Raw genomic sequence first — 22,036 nt, 5'->3', positions numbered from 1 at the left:
AAAGACAGATTTAATCACCAGAAGTTATATGGGGGCCCATCATCTCAGAAAGGACTTTAAATAGATCTCAAACAATGTATCTGGACTAGTGGCCATAGAAAACTACTTTGTGCTGATTATCTTTGCTGAATCTAATAGAAATATGCAGCTATTATCCTTGAACAGAAATCAAAAATGCTGTCGTCAAGAACTATTTCAGCTATGGTGGGACACATTCAGTTTGTTATTTTCATCAGACAGTTTTGACAGTAAGCACACATTCCTCCTTTTTTATGCCTTTGTCAGCTTGCACTAATTTTTACAATTGTGGTCTTTCTTTGCCAATTTAACTAGATTGTTTAATGATCAATTGTTTCCCTAATTTTATACAGTTTATCATAAAGAGAATAATCTTTCTGTCTCCAAATAAACATTAGACATCTTAGAGTAACTCGGCTTTTCAACAAATAATGGTCACTGGCCCATTCATCAGCACTGCAAGTTGACCTTTAACTATTTTTTGTTTTACATTAGCAGCACATTGAAATTAAACTAGAGGTACCCTAGAATCAAACAATAAAGGGCCAATATGTTCAATAGCTATGTCAAAGGATCAACAATAATATATTTCCTGGTATACCTCGGATGTTCTCCACAAACAAATATATAAGCCAGATTTGAAAAATGTATCCGAAATATGAGGATGCTAAATTATTTAATAGGCATCCCAAAATCCCCTTGTTTTTAAAAGTACTCTACATGAATCATACTACATTTTGTTAGAAATAGCAATAAGCAACACATTACTTGGTCAAGTAATACTACCCCTTTTGCAGGTGTATGGAGTCTAGTGTTGCTGTACAGGGCTAGCCCAATTAAGTTTTCTTGAGTAATTGCATATCAGATTCAGATTCAGAAAATGCTTTATTCGATTTTAGAAAATTGATGAAATCATAAAAGCAACAGTCAAAAAGACAAATTCATACAGAAGTATACATTTAAAAGATATTCCATAAATAAGCAGTAATCACATCAATATATAATTTCATTATTTTCGTTAAAACTAGCAAGTTATGGATTTCCGTTTCCTCAGAATACTTTTTAAAAGGCCTGTCATAATCCCAATACAGTACCCATTATCCAGTGTTTGTAAGAATAGGAAAGCTGGACGGCATTGCCGCCATGCTCCCTGCTTCAGATATGGCGTAATCCATCTTGCACATTCCCTAATATAAAATTTACAAAAAAGATCACCTGCATTGTTGTTTGTAAAGAAAGATTATCGGATGGGCAGTGGCAAAGATCCCTAGACCAGTCGTTTACAGCTGGAAAAGTTACCAAGCGATGGAAGCTATCAAACCTAAACCTAGTCAAAATGTATCTATCAAAACCCCCTATACAGCAGACTAGGTAAGTTTGGATACAATTGCTGGCCAGAATCATTTAGTGCTGAACCACAGATTTTTTATTAATTTCCACTGCAATTCTGAGTGACTCGAAATGATTCAAGCATAGTGTTTTCAGATCTTTTCTGGATATAGAACAGATTTTAACATAAAACTCAGGTCGATTCAAATCATTTAATTGTTTTCGAACATAGTTTAACCAGGGAATTTTTCTAACCTGTTCCAAACCCATTGAATCCTTTATGATTTTGCGATTCAACCCTAAACTAGGGTAGGTCAAAACTCTGTGCCAGAGTAAAATAGGTTGCATTTTAATAACGGCAGAAATATGTGAAATTCCCAGTCCACTATGACAAGTAAAAACAGATGTGCTCTGAGGTACTGCTAGGATAAACCTTAAAAAAGCATTTTCTACTATTTGTATAGGTGCCACATCATAAAAACCCCAAACCCCCACCCCATGGATTGTAATACTTATACATTTTGCTTGATAGATTTTAAGAAGGATCCCAGGGGGCCTTTTTCCCAATTTTTTTGAAAAATTCATTACTGCTGCGGTCGACCTCTTGAACGAAAGGGTCCTGCTCTTGACCGCTGGTCCCCAGGAGCCTATGTCCTCAAGCCAAGATAGGAGAACGTTTTGGTGGTTTCAATTTTACCACTCCCAGCTGCTAAGCTTCTACATTTGTTCTTCCCCTTCCCACATGTCATCACAAATGTTTTCTTTACATTGAGTTTCAGTCCCCTATTGGCCATAAACTCAATGTAGGTGGAAAGGGCTCTCTGTGAGCCAATCTGGGTTCTAGCCATTAACACCGCGTCATCCGCATAGAGAAGGGAGACAATCTGTTTGTTGTTAAATCTCGGAGAATCTCTTGCGCTGGCCCCCAGTTCCTCTTCCATTACGTTGGTATATAATGAGAAGAGGAACGGGGCCAGAACGCAGCCTTGCCTAACACCCAACTCCATGCGAAAAGACTTGGTGCACTCTCCCTTAAGTCCATGTCTCACCTTTGCAGAGGCCCCCATGTATAGTTGTCTCAAGAATTGCACAATTGTGGGTTCTATCCTTAAGTCCTCTAAGATTTTCCATAGCTTACTATGGTACACACAATCAAAGGCGGCGGTAAGATCTACAAATATCGCAAACAGTTGCCCTGTCTTAGTTTGAGTGTATTTCCCATGTATTATAGTGAAATTTAAAACCTGTTCGATAGTGCCCATCCAAAATATTTTTTTCTTCAGCCCACGATTGAAGCTTATTTAACATGACCCTTCCTGCAATTTTCATAAACGAGTCTAAAAGAGATATGGGTCTGTAGCACGCTGGGTTATCCCGGTCCCCTTTTTTAAAAATAGGTATTATGACTGACTCGGACCAGGATTTAATAAAACCTTTTGCACAGCATGCTTCTAAGACTCGTGTTAGCAGAGGAGCCCAGAGTTCAGTTGTTGTTCTGTATAGGTCTACAGGAATCCCGTCAGGGCCTGGGGCCTTGCTTCCTTTGCTCGCATTTATAGCCGCCAGGACTTCACCATGGGAGAAGTTAATATCAATCGGTAAAAAAGCGGTTTGATCTCCCGAGAGATCCAATTCATGGTCTTGGATTGTAATCTCGCCATCCTTATTTCTATATACATTGGACAAGAAGTCGATCCATGATTTTTCATCGATCGCTACCTCTACCTTCGCACTCTCGCTATTAGCAAAAAAAGGTGCCTTAACTGCCTGCCAAAAAGAAGAACAATCCCTGCGCAATGAGGCCTCATAAAGATTGTTTCATGCCTGCTCTTTAATTTCTTTCTTGCGTTTTTTCCTAGCAAGATTGTAAGCCTTCCTGCAAGCTCTGATTTCCTCACAGTCCCTCTCTGGGTTATGAAGTGCGGCCTTTAGGAGGGAATACGTTTTGGTACACAAGCTATCAAACCATCCGTAACACCTATTAGGTGGCATCTTACAGCGAAAACTCAGAATGTTTTGTACAACCTGTGTAATTCGAGAAAACGCTTTTAGAATATCCATATGAGAAGTATCTTCTTTCAGGCATTTAATAATAGGTGCTAAGACCTTAGAAATAATTTTTGTATTCATCGCCTCAGGATCTTTCTTGCCCCACCTCAACGAGTAACCATTTTGGCGGGCCAAAGCAATGTCTTGGGTCCATGCCAAACTTTCAACAGTAGAGGGGGCATTGGTAGCTGGTAACACTATGTTAATGCTTAGTGGGTGATGGTCACTCAGACCATTGGGATGGATCATGAATTTAGCAAACCAGTTAGCGTTGCGATTCGGGATAATAATAAAGTCAATCAAAGAATTAAATCCCCGTCCAATGAACGTAGGGCCAAAATCTGCTATTGGAGAACACAACATATTGGCGAACCAAGATCAAACAATGCCATAACTCCATTATACCTTTCGCCCCTATCAGAATGTACAAAATGGGTAGTATGGCCATTATCTTCTGTTTCAATGTCTCCAGACCCACAATTGTTCAATGTACAAATGCTAGCATTAAAGTTCCCCACCTAGATCGTAATCACATCCATCCCTTTAGATACAACCAGATTGCTCAAATCATCGGTTAGACTTTTTATAACATCTGCAAATTTTCCCTTATATATATTGTTATAGAAATTGACGACCACTACCTTGACTTGTGGGAGCATATGAATGGTAACAATTTGGTAATAGGAGGTGTATTTTGTCATTTTGATGTTCTGTACCCTCAGCATATTGGAAATATAAACACAAATCCCCCTTTTGTGTCTCCCATGTACTGACCGCAGTGCTGGAATGTGGAATGTCTTAAAACCATCAAGATGTAACTCATTTAGTAACCACGTCTCCTGGAGACAAAGAATGTCAAAGTTATTAATAAAATCAATCCAGATTTGGTTAACGGCCTTCGACTCAATGGCATTCTAGTTGGAGCAGATGAGGGTGTTCTGTCCTTCTTCCTTTCACTCAACCCTTCATCTACATTATTCTGTGGATGCAGTTGTTGTGTTACATAATTTGCTTGGCCACTTTTGGGTGGATGATACATGTATTAAGCAGATCCACCATTTTTTTACTGGGAGGGAAGAGAGAGAGAATTTGGACTACAGACTTGCTCCTCCACATTTGTAGCAGTGGACTGTGGAATCCCCTAATGCTGTTCTCTGTCTTGTCTTCTCTATTATTTAGCACGGGCTAGCTATGAATCTTCTTTGTTCTAGTTATTAAAGGAGCTAAGACCAAGGTCCTTTTGGTTGGATTTAAAATAACTCTAACCGCCCTCATAGTTATTTCTCACTGGTATTTTCTGACACCCAATTGCTTTTGCTAAAAAGCCAAAAAGACGTGAGTGTAATCTGGGAAAGGACTCTCAGCATGAACACCCAGATTATTGTGGTCCTACACAGATGCTGGTTTGCCTTTGCTGGATAGGGGCTCTGTTAATTACTTCTGAGTTGCATAGATGAACTTTGAAAAATGTGAAAAATGTAAAAATATACTATGCTGATATTTTATACTTAGTCCAACCAGTTTATCACATTAAACATCTGCAGGATGTGTAGTATGATGTTTCATGTCCACCCCTCTGGGGAAATCCATGCTATACCCTCCTGAGTCAGTGTGGAAACACTGTAGAAATGTCAGTGCTGAACTGTAATTTCAGGTCTCTTTCCTGCTTTAAGTTGCTCAGATCAGTTTTTTTTATCCTTAATACCCTGAGTGATTTATTGAGTCCTCACGCTTTGATGTGAAAGACATGGCACTTAAAACAAAAAGGCAACCAGAAGACGGAAATGTTCTCAAATATCTCAGCAGCTCATTCAAGTCTTCATTTTGTTTTCAAGAGATGATCCAGAGGAATTTGAAGTATGGGACAAAGAAAGAGGTTCTTCGCAGACCAATGTTTGTTTCCCAGGAGGATGTGAAGAGGCTTAAGGCCAGGTATGTATTATTTTATTACAGTGACCACTCTAAACAAATGTTGTACATCGGTCGGTAAAGCCAGGTCAACATTTATATTCAAGTGAACTTGTTCGCAGAAAAGGAGAATAGGCTAGGTACGCTTGATGTGTAGAGGTCAGTGCAACCCCTCCATTTTTAGCTCCACAGTTGACTGCTCCAAATGTAATTAGCACTCAGTAAACTTCACTACTGAGATCCTCCTGGTATCTAAAGTGATAGGGTGCAGCACCTTCTCGTGACATCATTTGTTCAAAGATTGTATGTGTTTGACTTCAATTACACCATATCTTCTGATCGGCTCCATGTAACAAACGTGAACTTCAGCCAGTATTTTCAATCAGCAGTACTAAGTGTGCTAGGGCCTGAGGTGTACACCTCCTATTAGAGGTATAGACCTACAGGTCTCATCGTGCTGAAACCTTTGGGAACATCTTATATCTGGGAGCAGATAAGGCAGCCATCCAGTGTCTACAAGTGGTCCAGATTGTCGCAGCTAGGTTGCTCTATCGCCTGCCAAAGTGTGCATTGGCATTAAACCTTCTCCGTGACCTCCACTGGCAGACTGTGGAAAAGCCAATATGATTTAAGGTCTTGTGGTATATGCACAAGGCCAGATCCAGGACAAGCCCAAAATACATACAAGAACTGGTGGTGCCATACCAGGCTGTGCACTCGCTTCAATCTGGCAATCAATCTCTCTGCAAAGTGCATAGAATCTGTATGGCATGCACAGGAGGCCGTTTCTTCGCATACTTGGGCCCAAAGCTATGGAATGACCTCCAGGATGCTCTGCAAAGCTGTACTTCTCTTGCTTTGTTCTGTGAAAACCTTAAGGCCTGTTTTTTAACATAAGGAATGATTCATTGTACCTGATCTAACGCCAGGAAACTCTGTTGGTAGCTGCAGGCTTTATAAGATGCAATCATATTAATAATAATAATGTTAAGGTTGTCAGCTCGGACAGGATAAAATTAACCCCCCATGACCTGGGAATTCCTAAACAGCTGTGCTACATTGTTTTCCTGCCTTTTTTTACCATAAAACTATTCTGAGCTATCCGGACCCGTGGTCAGTTCCTCCATGTCAGGCTTAAGAGGTCTACTTTGAGCCAACTATGAGCAGCCTGGAGTAGGACAATTGAATCAAATGATAAAATTCAAACCCACAGTTGGAACAACTTTCGACCTGATTCACAAAGCTATTTGCACCTGTGTGTCCAGTTAACAAATACAAATTGCCATTTTGTGAGTATAAAAGCACTTTTGCCATTCACAAAACATGGTTGTATTTTTGTAAAGATCTTATGAAATTATCATACTATGGTGAAAAATGATGTGCTGGTTAATCATTTCTTTGGACTGTGTACATAATAGTTTATGTACAGCCAAACATTTGTGAGTTGGGCGTATTCACAAATGTTGTCTTGTTGATTTTCTCCTGTCAAGAGAAAGAGTAAATTCGTTTTCAGTATAGGAACGGGTCGGGAACACCTACAAAACTGATCTGGATATAGATAAAGGGGTTTCTCTAAAGGAAAACATATTTTACTTGGAAAGAAAACAAATAACAAATATAAAAGTACAATACAAAGCCATTTTTGCATTACCAATTGTGCAATACACATGCAGAAATGGCGACAGTTGAAAGTAAATGGCGATTGTCAAATGATTCCCCAGGAGCACGTCAGGAAAGCTGTGACTGTTGCGGCTTTCCAGGAGTACTCTTGAAACCTTTCTAAACCCCAGAAATTCAGAAATCCACACCCACATGTATGTGTAAGCGTATGAGTGCCGATTACCCAATTCCTCTGAGACTGGGCCCTTTGTGAATAACCTTCTTATTTGTAGGCATGTGTTATGAAAACACTATCACCAGTACTGGCCCTGCACATTGGCAGATGCATATCCCTTGCTGCATGTTGTTTGTCATGGTTTATAAGTAAAGGCGAGCTTAATAGTGGGTTATATCTAGGGTTTCCAGTTTTCAGTTAAGACCGATTATAACCTATAAAACACCATCAGAATATTTGCTCTTCAATAGAAGTGGAAAACACAGGATGTTGCTGCTATTTTACTGGTTTTGTGACCTCTCATGTCAGACAGCGTAACAGCAACCTCTACCTCTAAGTTCTTTTCTGTAATAGATACTCACACTATGACACACTCAGGCCATGGTAAACTGCTTCATGTACCCATGTGACCATTCACTAGATCCCTTGACCCCCAGGAATGATTTCACTCTTGTTTTGGAAGCCTGGCTCTTTGCATGTAGCCTCAGCTCACTGTCCACTGCATTTTGCTGTGTAATGGCTAGCAGGTTCACAGCTCAACTCTTAGCAGCGTCTCAATCCAGGGTAAGCAGCATGTCCATGATGTCATCCTCCTTCACTGAGAGCATTACTGAGTTTTTCTTTCTCAAAACTCTGGTGTCAAGATTGTGGCAATAAAGATCCCTGTGCGTGTGTGGCCCATTTCACTCATCATTTGATACATGACCTGCGATGGGCCCCACACGTCGAACATCATTGCGGCCAGCATTCAGGTCAAACTGTACTTTAGAAAGCCTCGACCGAACAACAAACTCCACAGAGCTCTATGAATGGGATGGACGCTATTATGATTGGTGGATTTGGGAAGGGACCAGACTAGGTATTCGTCCCGAGCTGAAATCAAGCATTAACTTATATGCTCACACAGATCATAACACTGCACTGCTCCTGCTACTCTGGCACAAGAATTTCAGACGTATGGGTAACCTATTCCCAAATCAGAAGTTCTTATCGCTTGAGTTGTTTCAGGCTCAGTCACCATGCTCAGTATTAGACAAGTTGGGATACTACAACCTCAAACACATGCTGAAACAATTGATCCCTTTACTCGCAGAGGCCCAGACAAAATGGGATCTGTTGTTGACTCTATTAGAAAACCTGTACCCAAAACTTCTACTGCCACATGCATCAACATAAGGAAGTGCGATTCCTAAATAGCGATTTTTAAGGAATCGCTATTTAGGAATCGCAATTCCTTATGCATGTAGGAATCGCAAAATAAATTGAGATTCCTAAACATTACCTGATAGCGATTCGCAAATTGCAAATCGCTATTAGGTAATGTCACTCTATTCATTCCTAATGAATGGGAATGTATTTGCAAATTGCGATTACCAAATTGGTAATCGCAAATTGCGAATGCAATTCCAAGGGTGCCAGGGGGCCTAAGGCCCCCCTGATGCACCCCCCAAAAAGGTAAGTGTGCACATGTGTCGCACACACATGCCTTAAGGGCGTGTGTGTGCCACATGTCACTTTGAAAAATGCAAATTACGATCAACTTGAAGTTGATGGTAATTAGTGTTTCCTAAATGCACAGTTTGCATTTAGGAAAGGCTTGATGCATCGCATTTAGGGAATCGCAAATTGTGATTCCCTAAATGCCTTTGCAATTTAGGTAATCGCAAAAAATTGCGATTACCTAAGTTGCGAATGGAAAGCCTTTAATACATCAGAAAAGGCCTTTTCACCCTCGCAAATGGGCCAATGCTGCGAATCGGCCCACTTGCGAGGGCAAAAATGCTTGATGCATGTGGTCCCTTATTTCCCAAATGTATAGCATAGCGATAATAGCGGCCTCAAAACCGGAATTGAATTCACGGACCTTGTGGTCACTAGATCTCAGTACTAGGATCACTGATAAACATTGCGCTTCCTGCTGTGCACAGATTAAAGAAGTGTCTTGAAATAGGAAATATAGACTGATACACTACTATCTCCGTAGGGCATTATACACACCTGTTAGTATGGTCAAGCACGGACTGACGACCAACCCCAGTTGCTGTTGCTGCGGCACTTCCTCTGTTGATTTCTTGCATTGGGTTGCCCGGCTGTAGTTCCATTTTGGTCACAGGTGATACAAGCTCTAGACAAAATGATAAAGTGATTCCAATATCCCCCATGGTGGTAATGCTGGGTTGTGTAATGGATGCCCCAAAGTACTGCAGGAAACTGCTGGCAATGGCAACCCTACTGGGCCGCTGCAGGGTTGCAGTGACATAGGGGGCAAGGGAATACCATAGTTTAGGAGCTGGCTTAAAGACATGTTATTGTGTAGTGAGCTAGCAGAACGGTGCGCAGATTCCCTCCCGCCTACCTCCTGAACGATAAATTACTGGGAGCGTCTCTGGGATGACGTGGCTGGCCTGGATACTGACGGACAGCCTACATGAATGACAGCTTCATCAAAGGACATGGGAAGAGGGAAGAGACATCAGACCGTGCGCTAGACGCTGCCTGCTGTGGATTCTGTAATGATATGTAAGGGGATATGTGGGGGCAATGGGGGAACTGGTTAAACACTGCTCACTATGTAAGTTGGTCTACTGTACTCGGGATGTGTTGATGCATGCTGTTCGGTAGTTGGACTGCAGTTCGAGTTGGTTATAAGCATTCAAAACATAATCAAACAAGCATTTGCAATGCAATAGGTCTCGCATTCCCGCGAGTTTGAGCTATTGACATTGCAAATGGCAATGCATTTTTTTGTTTTTTTTTGTTTTAAAAACATAAATAAAAGGCATTGTTATTTACAATGCCAATAGCTAGGAGACCCGATCAGTTGACCTGAGCCCTCTTGCATACTAGTGCCACTCGGTTGAGGCAGGCAAGATTCCAGCTGGTCTTTAATGTGCTCAGAAGTGCAGGTACTCTGTACAGGGCAGGACCTGACCACTTAATGCATTGGGCGAGGTGAAACTCTGTTGCACCAATGGGACTGCAGGAGCATCTGCCATGTCATTACGTTTGCAATTGGTGGCCAACAGGAGAGCAATATAAACACTCTCGACGGGAGAAGACACATTTTGCCAACTCAAATGCTGAACTCGAATCAATCAAAAGTGGGTGAAGCCAAGGCACCTCTCTCTAGTTATCCAGAAAACTATTTTGTGAGTTGGTCACAGGTATGGTGACAGCTGTGAAGTCAAGCTTTACCTAAACACCACAGAAGCTTGGTGCTTCACATGTCGCGCTGGCAGACTCGGCGCCCTTAAAAGGCCGCCCGTGCACTGTGTGCATACACTGTCTTTAAATCACTGCCAGGACGTTATATGCCACCGCTTTGAACTGACCCACACACTTAGAAATCCTCTAGTCTTTGCGTCCTACAATAATAACAGTCACACAGGCCTGTTGGGGCATGTAACATCTTATCGCAAGAAAAAAGGAGAACTGCTTTTAAGTGGGAAAAGATTACCACCTGAACACATTTTACTCAGCCTTTTCGAAACTTTATAAAAATGTGAGTCAAAAGCCCCGAAGAAACGAAATAAAGTCCTGGCTGTTTCTGTTTGAATTTAAGTGATATTTTCCAAAGCCAAAGACTGAAAACATAAAACCAAAAAGTTGCAAACAGAGAGAGTGAAAAACGAAGGGCACTAGCAAGGCATTAACTGCAGACATACCAGCATACAGAGAGAAAATGACAGAGACTTCGTACCTTGAGTTAAGCAGAATCAGAACTATCAAGTATTGGCAAAGCCAATCGGTCGCGACTTTGGATCCCATTAGCTTTGCCAATTTTGTATAGGAATGGCAATGACCAAAAATAAAAAAAATAAAACTACAGTGACGCTGCATTTTGGAGGGGCACGCATGCATTATTACATGAGTACAGTGGGAGGGCTTTAAGCCATTATAAGTTCTTGATAAACCCAAAACCCGTTCGCACCCAGACAACTTGTGCTGCCTGGCAGGCCCAATCTAAAAAGGAAAGCGCAACTTCCCTGTCTTCTGGTTTCAAAGCCTCACTAAGTGAATAAAGTCATAATAGGTCTCACAACTGAATCAGAAGCCATGAAACAAAGGGGCATTCTGCAGTCCTTTATTAGGTTCAAATAATTTTATTGAAAAGAAAACAAGGTGATCATACAAAGTATACGCTATAAATCTTACAACATCACATTCCAATCTTATTGCTTAGAAGTAAAGGAATTGGACGGATAATACAGAGGTGTAACATAAAAGAAAACAATGTACATTAAATGAAACATATATGCATTATAAGAAATATGAAAGAAACGTATGGAACTACATATAAAGAGAGCAGGTTTTACACACAAGGAAGATGTGGCACTCAGCAGATCAACGTAACTGTGTCTTTTGAAAAGGAAGAATTATTTGGTATTGTGCTAATCAGGGAAGGGGAAACCCTAATAACCCCTTAATTTGCGCAGGGAAACCCTACCACATAAGCTAAACCAACAAAAAAAACGTGCACACATACAATATTATAACAAGCAAAGTCAATGCATCAAAAACAAATAGGGCAAAATCCAACAGGTATATCTTGATCGTAATCTTCTTTAATATGTTGTCACACAGAGCAGCCAGCCGACACGTGTTTCATCAGAGGGAACAATGATCTCTGAATCTTCAGGGCTGGGAATAAAACAAAAAGCAACCTGAGAGCACAATCAAAATTGAATAAACAAACCCTTGATACAGCAGCCCCCATCACTCGTGAAGCACAAATGAAAAAATGAATGAATGTAAAAAAGGGGGGGGGGAAGACCCAAGAGACCATGAAGTGTGGGGATAGGCCAAAATACTCTTCATTATGAAATACTAAACGCTGGATCTGCAGTTGAATGTGAAATTGCGAAATTCAAAAAGTACAGTGTTTCCTAACATACACGAGATACATCTATTTACAATAAGAGATCAGATCAAAAGAAGAAAAATGAAAAGAAAAAGGCCCACATCCGACCAAGCAAGAATGGAAAACAAAAAAGCAGAGAACCCGTGAAAAAACCACGCATCAAGTACAAGGCCCATCAGGTAAAAGACGCATTATCTGGCGAAATGCTTATGTGGAGTGAATTATCTAAATACCTGTTCGCTCAAAGTCGCCCACCGTAAAATCTAGAAAATACATAATAAAAAGAGGAATAAAGGAGAAAACGAGAGAATCACTAAGGTCCCATCTCCGTAAGGAGAAAAATTGACACACTATCATAGCATGTGATCAAAATGTGAGTGACACCGTAAATCCTTACCCAAACACCGGTGATAATTCCAACCCGGTGGGGTTATGTTCAATGCTATAAAAGCAGTGCTGCGAAACCACAGAAGCAGAAAAGTGAAGACCAAATTGGTAACGGACTGTGGGAAAAAAGCAAAAAGCATAATTAAACTACAAGATAAGCAAATAGCCTGAAGGCATAAAAGAAAAAATGAAGAGAGGAAACAAGGACGCAATCTCACCGCAAAAATGATGATAACTCCAATGGCAATTCAATAGTCAGTAACCGGGTAAAATAGTCAAAATGACAACAGCGGTCTGTAAAGATGAACAATAATCATCTATACCATGAATATGTCTCAACAATATACCTATAATCCCAGAAAAAGAAGACTCATACTGGGAGTGCAAAATAAATCGTCCTCACCTTAATGGGCCAAAACCGGGGCTGAATATAATCACGCCAGTATAATCAATAAAGAGACAAAATTCTCTCCTGTATTTAGGTCCTGAGAAAAAAAGAGAACGTGCAGACAAAAGAAAAAGGGGAGGGGGAATGTCATTAGAAGCAAATAGGAATATATCGCACACACCAAGTTAAAAGACATGCCAATGCAGCTAGACTTACACAAATTAGTTGGGTAATGCCCAAGTCCATCCATATTAGACACGTGTGTTGTGTGTAAGAAACCCACCTAAGGGCCGAAAAAGAACAACAACAAGATCACGATAACGCACCAAACGGGGATAAACATGAAATGGAAAAAGAAAAATAGAGATGTGAAAGGACTGAAAAGTCCAAAGACTTACTTGGATGCAAGCGGAATCCCACGTCCTGGCGGCCAGCCAGGAAAAACAACTAGACCGAGTCCGAATGACTCGTGCACATGGCCATCGAAATAAAAAAACGGAAACCATTGCGAGAGCTACGAGTACAGCCAGTACCATGCGAAAGCCCGAATAAGGGCGGCTGTACGAATAAAATGCAGGGCCGGACTGGCCATAGCGGGCACCGGGCAATCCCCCGGTGCGCCGCACGGGTGGGGGCTGGTTTTGGGTCCCTGGGGCCGTTTTTTAGGTCTCGCCTGAGACAGCGCTTTAGCGCTGCTCTCGCAAGAGCTTTTGTAAATGGGGGATCTGGAAGTGCAAACGAGTGCTTTCAGGCCTCCAAATACAGTGCATGTGCGCCGGGCGCGCGCACCATTTGGCAGCCTGAAAGCACTCGTTTGCTTTCACTTTCGCGGCCGCTTTGATCGCGATCGCGATCACTTTCACACAGTGCATTGGCAGCCTGCGTGTACATTTCTCGGGCGCTTTGATGTTCGCAGTGAGCCGCGTGGCCACTGCGAACATCAAAGTGCCCGCAAAATGTACACACCATTTGCCACCCCCTCCCTTATCCCACTTCCTGCTTGTCTTGTTTCAAATGTCATCTGTATTAGTATTGCGCGTGAGGAGTCGCGCCAGGCATTCGTTTCTTTCGAGACCTTCCTCCAGTCTGTGGCATCAGTCGGTGACAAGTGACATTACAGAAGGTCATGTCACTTTTAACTGCCTGCATTACATCTTTCTGATTTCCCCCGTGCTCTCCTTCTTTGTGTGATTACTAATATTTAATTTCAGAGCCTGCACAGGAAAGCGTGATTTAAAAAAACTTCGCGGTTTCATGTAAATCGTGTTTATCTCATAATCCGCTTTTGTGCAACCTGTGTACAATGCAATTTAACATTTTTCGGTTTTTTTTGTACATCATTTGTGTACACAGTTCAGAATCTACAGCCCAGGGTTGGGTGCCTGACGTGTAATTATAAGGTATATCGCGGACCCTCGCCTTCCTGCACCAGCACACCGACGGAATAAGAGCCGGATGTTGCTTGTCACCACTTCAGGCTTTCAAGATTCCCAAACAATTTCCACCGCGAGCGTGAAGCCGATAGGCCTGGCATTGGCTGCCAAACTTTCAGTTGTGCCATTGCTTGTTTCTGTTTGGGAATTGTTTTTTTTAAACTTTATTACAAAAAGATGGCTAACTGTGGATGCACAGGTCTGCACATGCATGAGCGTCCATCTAGCAATTATTTTCATAGAAAAGTTTTCAAAAACATCAAACTGGCTTTCTATGCATATTCATAGGCAACATCTTGCATTTCTTTTCCCCTGTAAAAACAACAAGCATTTGCAATGCAACAGGTGTCGCATTTGCGAGAGTTTAAGCTATTAGTATTGAAATGGTAATGCCTTTTATTTACGTTTTTAAACCCAAAACATAAATAAAAGGCATTGTCATTTACAATGTCAATAGCTCATACTCGTTTATTATTACTGATGGAGTCAGCAGAGTAGCACTTGTAGGGCTGGGGCGCAGTGAGTTGTACTGTTTTCTCTGCACCCCTCCCATCCCCCCAGCCCTGCTCCCTGCTTTGTCAAGACCCCTCCTGCCCCCGAGTTCCGTGTTAAACAGGAGCGACCATGCACGCTATTTGTTATTTGGCTTGGAGCCTATGCAGACCTCAGAGCACCTTTCTGGCGCAGGGACGTTATCCATACAAGCTATCTTATGCCCTTACATTTCTGAGAAGCTTTTCTTCTTTATAAATAAAAACGGTTTCCGTGCCCTGCTGATGGTTAAAGGTGGGTGGGCATCTTCTGCGGGAGAGTTAAGAAGCGGCAGAGTGGCCAGGTGGGGAAATGGAGTCACTGAGTAGAGCTTGTAGTGCTGGGGCGCAGTCAGTCGTACTGGTTTCTCTGCCTCCCCAGCCCTGCTACCTGCTTTGTCGAGACCCCTCCTGCCCCCGAGTTCCGTGCGCTCAGGGCCCCTTGGCTCAGGCGCGCGTTGCTATAATCCTGCTCGGATAAAATCAGGCCTTCGCCAGCCGCCGGCGCGGTGACCTGCAGTGCTCAGACTGGAATGCTTTTCACAGCTTTGCTGTGTTCTGTTTTCAAGCTTTTACTTCCAGCCCTTTATTTGCCTTTAATTGCCCCATTCCATCTCCTTGGGGTGGAGGAAAGGCATTCAGAGAGGCCACGGGCTAGTGGCTTAAACCACAATGGCCGCGCTACATAAGCTCATAAAAGTGCACTGTGCACTAAATAGCCTCAAGGCGCTATTCTAGCAGCGCTCTGTTGTATGAAGCCGCTCACAGCACATGATACATTCTGCTTTACACCCCCATTTGTTGTAGTTATGATGGCGCCTTTATAGATTATTTGTGGTTTTATCCATTTGTTTTTGTTCAGTAAGAAGCAGTTTGCCTGCTGGACATGCTCGCCTTTTATTTATTTACATGTAGTAGTGTTATATAGCGCAGACAAGAGGGTGTCAAGGCGCTTTACATGTCGCATATTAGTCAGCGTTTTCCATCAAATGAACATACGCTGCATGCATCGCTGTCTTACGTGCAGGAGCAGGTCCATTCTTGGATCCCGGTGTCTGCCTACCCCGTTCTGCCCACAGTTTGCTTGTTTTAGCGCTCTAGTAGTTCTTTGGAACACTCTGGGAAGCTGCAGTAGAACACAAAGGAATCAACTGACAGTCTCTGCCCTTGTTGGATGTACATGTTTTACTGAGAATGTCAGACTTCATTCTCACATGACTGAGAAAGATAATGTGAATTTACAGAAAATAAGCTCTCAGTTTAGAAAATATTTTTCTCTCAATCATGATATCCCAGCAGAAGGCTTTTTCACATGGTGAAATCCCCTTAGAACATACCACAATTCCTAAAATGAGTATGGTACCATCAACAAATGATTTATAATGTAACTAAAGTCTTAAAACCTTCTATTAACTGCAATGCTTTTTAATGAGGTGCTATCATGTATATTGGTCCCAAGATGGCTGCCAACACTTCTTGGATGAAGTGCTGACAGCCAATCAGATCTCAGGATGAGATGTGTGGTTAGGCTCCGCCCACATATATATATGCTTTTAAATGCTATTTTCTCAGGAAATACTGAACAGATTTACACCAGACCTGCAAAAGGCACTTCCTTGACCTTATGGCTACCTCTCTGCCAAATTTCAAGTAATTCTGTTCAGCCATTCGGGCTGTAGCTGTGTCTAAAGGTCCTATGGAAAAATGCATGGGGAAAACGCGTTTTGGGACCCCCCTTTTTTCTCGACCCCTGCTTGACGAATCACCCCGAGACTTTCAGGGTAGGAGCTGAACGGAGTGCCCCATTAGTTTTGAAAATTTCGCGAGGATTCGTCAACCGGCGCCAAAGTTATTCAAAATAGAATTTTGAGATTTCCTATGGAAACTAGGTTGTAACTATAAAACAGCAAGGAGTCCTCTCCATGCCTCTGCAAATGATACCAGGCTTAAATTAATTGACAATACTCCTCAAATACTTGTGCCCTGACGTTACGGTACGTGGCTTGTCTAAAGAAAGTGGCGTAGCTGACATTAACGTGAAAGCTCGGCATGAGGGCCTTTTCCAAAACCTACATTTTAAATGCAATCGGTCCCGTATTTGCGAGAGTTTAAGCTGTTAGCAATATCATTTACAATGCCAATAGCTCAAACTCTTGTAAATGCAAGACCTATTGCATTGTAAATGCTTGTGTTACAGGGCCGTTTTTGCAGCATAGCTGTAAAATCGGCCCTGTAACAAGATCGGCCGAAAACCGGCCCTGGAAAAGAGCTCGGCGGCACCCCCAACGCCCCCCGTGGTGGGGGGGGGGGGGAGGGGTCGGCGGAGCACTTTGCCAGGGCCGGTTTTGGTTCCCAGTCCGGCCCTGATAAAATGATTAGCACCAACAGAAGCCAATATCACTAAACTGAATCTAATCCAGACAGAATAAAACACTCATGGTTAGAGCAGCAAATAAGCACAAAATAGTTAACCAATCTTAGGAAATTATGGTGCCAGAGGTACATCGTGTCAAAACCATATAAATAATGCAATTAAAAGAAAGGACGAAAGAATGGCTGGTGTGAAATGCCAAAAAAATATACACCATGAAACAGTAAGTATGAGTAATTACAATTTCTCAATCGGAACACTGTGTAAGATACCAATAATACCAAGCTTCCAAATCAATGTCTACGATGAGAAAAATTCCAGGAATATGCGTTTCAAAAACAAAAGATATCAACCGCCAGTGTCCGCTTCAAAAATGGACAAATAAGTGACATATATGTCATATGTAGACATAAATTCGCCAATAATGGGTCCAAAACAGCCTGACAATAGAGCCAAAACAAGTAAGCAAACGAAGAAAAGACTCTAAAAGATAGGAAAACCGCACAGATTCAGAGATAGATGCAAAGAAAAGCAAATAACAGAGGATATAGTCATATTGGATATGCACACAAACACATAAGTATTGCAAAAATAAGATCGTGCATTAATTATACAAAGGCTGAAGTGTCACATAACAATAATATAAAACCACGTGGTTCATATTGATACAGTACAAGAATATAATGCAAGTCTAAAAACATGACAGGTGGAATGCACAACAAAGCCTGCAGTGCCACAAAGATCATTGAGATTAATCATTTGTATACACAATAACATATGTTGTTACCAGAATATACGGGGTACTAGAAAGACATTAATGATATAGAAAATCATGTCAAGGACTTAACAATAGATTTTTGTGGAAAATAAGCATATAAGCATATATTGTACAGGTTCAGAAGTGAAATGTTGGTGACATTTAGCATAGATTAAAAGATGAGATGTAAAAACCTATTAAACGATACACTGATACTGTAACCCATACATTAGTCTCCCAAAAAGTATTGCATCTCAGAATCGCAATTGAGCCCATGTTCGACCGTATGTAATCGCATGATCCATAAGGCTTCAGTTCGTCTCAGATGTAACTCCCTGTTACCACCTCGTGGGTTAGGGTCTATGGTTTCAATTCCAAAGAAAGCACAAGTTTTATGGGGGCCCTGTGTGGCGCATGATGCTGCATGAATCGCTACCGGATATCTTGCATCTTGCTGATGCAATGCCCTAGCGTGTTCTCCAATTCTCTCTTTCAGTGGCCTAATAGTACTGCCAACATACTGTTTCCCACAAGTACATTCAATTATGTAGATGACAAACTTGGTATTGCAGTTAATGTTAGATCTAATAACATACTGTTTGTTGTTAAAACTGTTGAAAGTTCTAACATTATATTTGGCCCACTTACAGACCCCACAACACTCACATTTGTGGAAACCCCTAGTGTGTGGTGTAAGCCAAGTTTGTGTTATACTGGCTTTGGGAACTGTGGGACTGAGTCTGGTTCGTAATATCCTTCCACGTTTGAAGGTAATCTGAGGCCAATTGGTGATGAAACCGGACAAGGAGCTATCCGCCAAAAGAATGCCCCAGTGTTTGTTAAGACTCCTTCTGAGAGTATGGCTGAGGTCATTGTAATCCGTAATTAACCGGACTCTTTAATCTTTGTTGTCAGATTTACTTCTAGACAATAATGTCTCCTCTCTTTTTATTTGCAAGATTTCGGCTCTTTTAAGGTAGTTAGGCGAGTATCCCCTAGTGCAGAATCTAGTTTTCATATCCTTGATGCAATTTAGAAATTCTGGTTCTTCACTACAGTTACGTCTGGCTCTGATGAATTCCCCATATGGAATATATCTAATTTGACGTATGGGATGGTAGCTACCTGCGTGTAACACAGAATTGCAGGACGTACTCTTGCAGAAAAGACGGCTGTTAAGTTTATCTTCACTGATGTACAGTTCAATGTCAAGAAAACTAATGGTAGTCAAGCTGGATTCCATAGTGAATTGCATGCCATACACATTGGTGTTAAGGTATGTGCAGAAACGGTCCAACTCTAATTGAGTGCCAGGCCACAACAAAAGGCAGTCATCAATGTACCTGCCCCAAAAGATGATGTGATCAACCCATTCAGCCTCATTGGCACCCCAAATTGAGTCATTTTCGAGGCAGCCCATGAACAGATTAGCATATGAAGTAGAAAATGTTGATCCCATCGCTACACCCCTTTTTTGTTTGTACCACTTGCTTTCGAACAAAAAGAAGTTATTATGAAGAATAAGGTGCATCATAGTGATTATCATTTCATTATGCAACCACTGCGCAGCCGGCCTCTTGTTCAAAAAACGCCTGTATGCCTAGTTCTGGTTGTATACTGGTGTACAGGGATACCACATCAAGGGTAGCAAGGATCATACCTGGCTGCCAATGGACATCTGTCAAAAGACCAAGTATGTGTTTCGAGTCCTGGATCTAGGAAGCCAAATTGCGTACAAGAGGACCTAAAAAGATGTCTACATACTCAGAGTTTTTCTGTAGGGCCACCAATGCCTGACACTATGGGTCTACCCGGAGGGAAAGGCAAATGCTTATGAATTTTGGGCAAAGTGTACAGAACAGGGTAAGTGGGTCTAAAAACTTTCAAATATGCATACTCATCATCGTCCAGAAGGCCTTTGGCATGCCACTCTGTAAGTTGTTTATTGATCAGGGTGCACAATGGTCCCATGGGATTATGGTTGATTAGTTTGTAACACATATCATCGTTAAGTTGGGACATTATCTCTTGGTTATAGTCTACTTTATTCATAACAACTATGTTCCCTCACTTATCAGTTTCTCAGATTAGTATATCCTGGTCATTGCTTAAGGTTCTCAGGGCATGACGTTATCCTGCTGCTAGATTATCTTTATAGAATCTCTTAGTAGGGATTTTCTTGTAGTCATGAGAATTCAGATCTTGCAAGACATGTTTATAAAACGTATCTATAGTGTTGCCCCCCAGTAGGGTAGGTGTCCATTTAGATTTATTCTTGAGGCCACTGGAAATAGACATGTCCATTTCTATATTCAACTCCTCAAGAAGACGTGCCTTGGTATAGGGAGATTGTTCAACATCAGTCAAAGAGAGTAAAAGTTTGGTTGCCTGTATGTCCTGTATACTTGGAACACCATGCACATTACTCATTTCAGTATTGCTGATCTTTTTATTTGCAGATGGATTACAAGCAAAAACTTTTTTCAATTTTAAACCTCTGATAAATTTGAACAAATGGACCTTCATTCTACAGAAATCCCCTGAATCTCGTGGATTGAAACTGAGTCCTTTGCTTAAAAGTGAGATCATGTCAGGTGTGAGAGTTTTGGACGACAGGTTGACCACCTGCACACCCACTATTGATGTATCTACTTGCTCCTGTCGTTGCCTGACCTGAGTTTCTTTCTGTAGTCCTCTTTGTCTGCCCCTATTGCCGCTGCGGGTTTTGGATCTTGTCCTAACCGTGTGCCCTGAGTCCTGTTGCCTCTGCAACTTATGGAACTACTAGGGAATTCAGGGTGGTTTGGGAACCTCCTGTTGAGATGGTTTTGGTAAAGATCATCTCTTGGCACTATTATCAATAAATGTTGTGACCACAAGTCAAGACGTTTGTAGCCATTTGAGGTGGATATACAAAGGCAGTGTCCAATCTATGATTATGACAGACAGTGTACCACCAAGCTCTGTATGAAATCTTTGAGAAGTCTTTCCAATTGACGATAATTTGTTGAAAGGCAATCGCTAACAATAAATCAATAATCTTGACATTAAGTGAAACCCCGTACCAAATAGAAGAGAGACTACCCAAAAAGATATGAATAACAGAAAAAGGAAATGTAGTATTGTATATCAAGTTAACTTGTGACCATACTTGCTTCCAAAAAGTTTGTACTTGTGGACAAATGTATAACATATGAAACAGGTCAGCATTGGGGGAAGAGCAGGTCCAACATGTGTCCGGAGTGGCTGAAAAACGCTTACATAAAATGGCTGGCGTGAATAAAAGTCTATTGTAAACAAAAAATAATGTTTGTGTGGTATATGCTGCTCTAGAGGCCTTACGTATTTTGGACCAGATGGCTTTCCAAAGTAAGAGTAGCCAGCATACTGCAAAGTCTTTTTCCCAAGCGTCTTCAGTTTTTGTTTTCTGTCTATCAGTGTCGATGCCTTGTAGGTTTTTGTAAATAGTAGAGGCTTTGGGTTTGGTCATTAACAGGGCATGAAGTCGTAAAGAGGGTTCTGAACTATTGGAGGTGGCTGGCGTGTCAGGGAGATGGGAATAAGCTTCCAATACAGCTTGTTTAAGTGTATTGTATTTATGAATAAAGGAAGTAGGTAAGTTGAATACCTCCATGAGCGTAACAAAAGGCAAAAATTCTGAATTTAAGAATAATTGATGAATCCATATCAAACCCCTGTCTCTCCAAGTCCTCCAATAAAAGGGTCTATTATGGATCAATAAATCTTTATTATGCCAAATTGTGGAATTCAAAAAGGAATCCTTAGAATCAAGAGTGGAGCAGGAAGGTAAGTCGAGTAAGTTGGAAGTATGCTTCAGTACAGGAGTGGAAATGGACTGTGGCTTACGTGAAAAAGAAAGATATTCACAAAATGAGTAAGGAGACATAAACAGGCGCTCAATTGAAGTCCAGAGAGGGCATTCATCTGCATAGTCAAGCAACCACAAAGAGGCCTGATGCAGTAAGAAAGCCTTGTGATAAGCCTGGAAATCTGGGAAGTTAACTCCACCCTCTGTTTTAGGACGGATTAGTTTTAATAAAGACATTCGAGATTTCTTATTATTCCATAAGAAGGAGGATAAAATGGAGTTAATTTTTTTAATTAATTTGGAAGTAATGGGGATTGGGATATTCGAGATAGTGTATAATAC

The 22,036-nt window shown here is 41.5% G+C and overlaps 1 protein-coding gene across 1 annotated transcript in view; it reads left to right on the top strand.

The window, feature by feature from the left end:
• LOC146854285 (protein mono-ADP-ribosyltransferase PARP12-like) overlaps nucleotides 1–22,036 on the top strand; it is a 307,738-nt gene that overhangs the window by 190,849 nt on the left and 94,853 nt on the right. The window contains exon 8 of the mRNA XM_085652066.1: nucleotides 5,232–5,328. Within this exon, the coding sequence (XP_085508192.1) occupies nucleotides 5,232–5,328 (97 nt within the window). The remainder of the gene's footprint in view (nucleotides 1–5,231; nucleotides 5,329–22,036) is intronic.

Source organism: Triturus cristatus, chromosome 4_1 (genome assembly GCF_964204655.1).
Source record: "Triturus cristatus chromosome 4_1, aTriCri1.1, whole genome shotgun sequence".
Lineage (NCBI taxonomy): Eukaryota > Metazoa > Chordata > Amphibia > Caudata > Salamandridae > Triturus > Triturus cristatus.
This window is presented reverse-complemented; position numbering and strand designations above follow the sequence as displayed.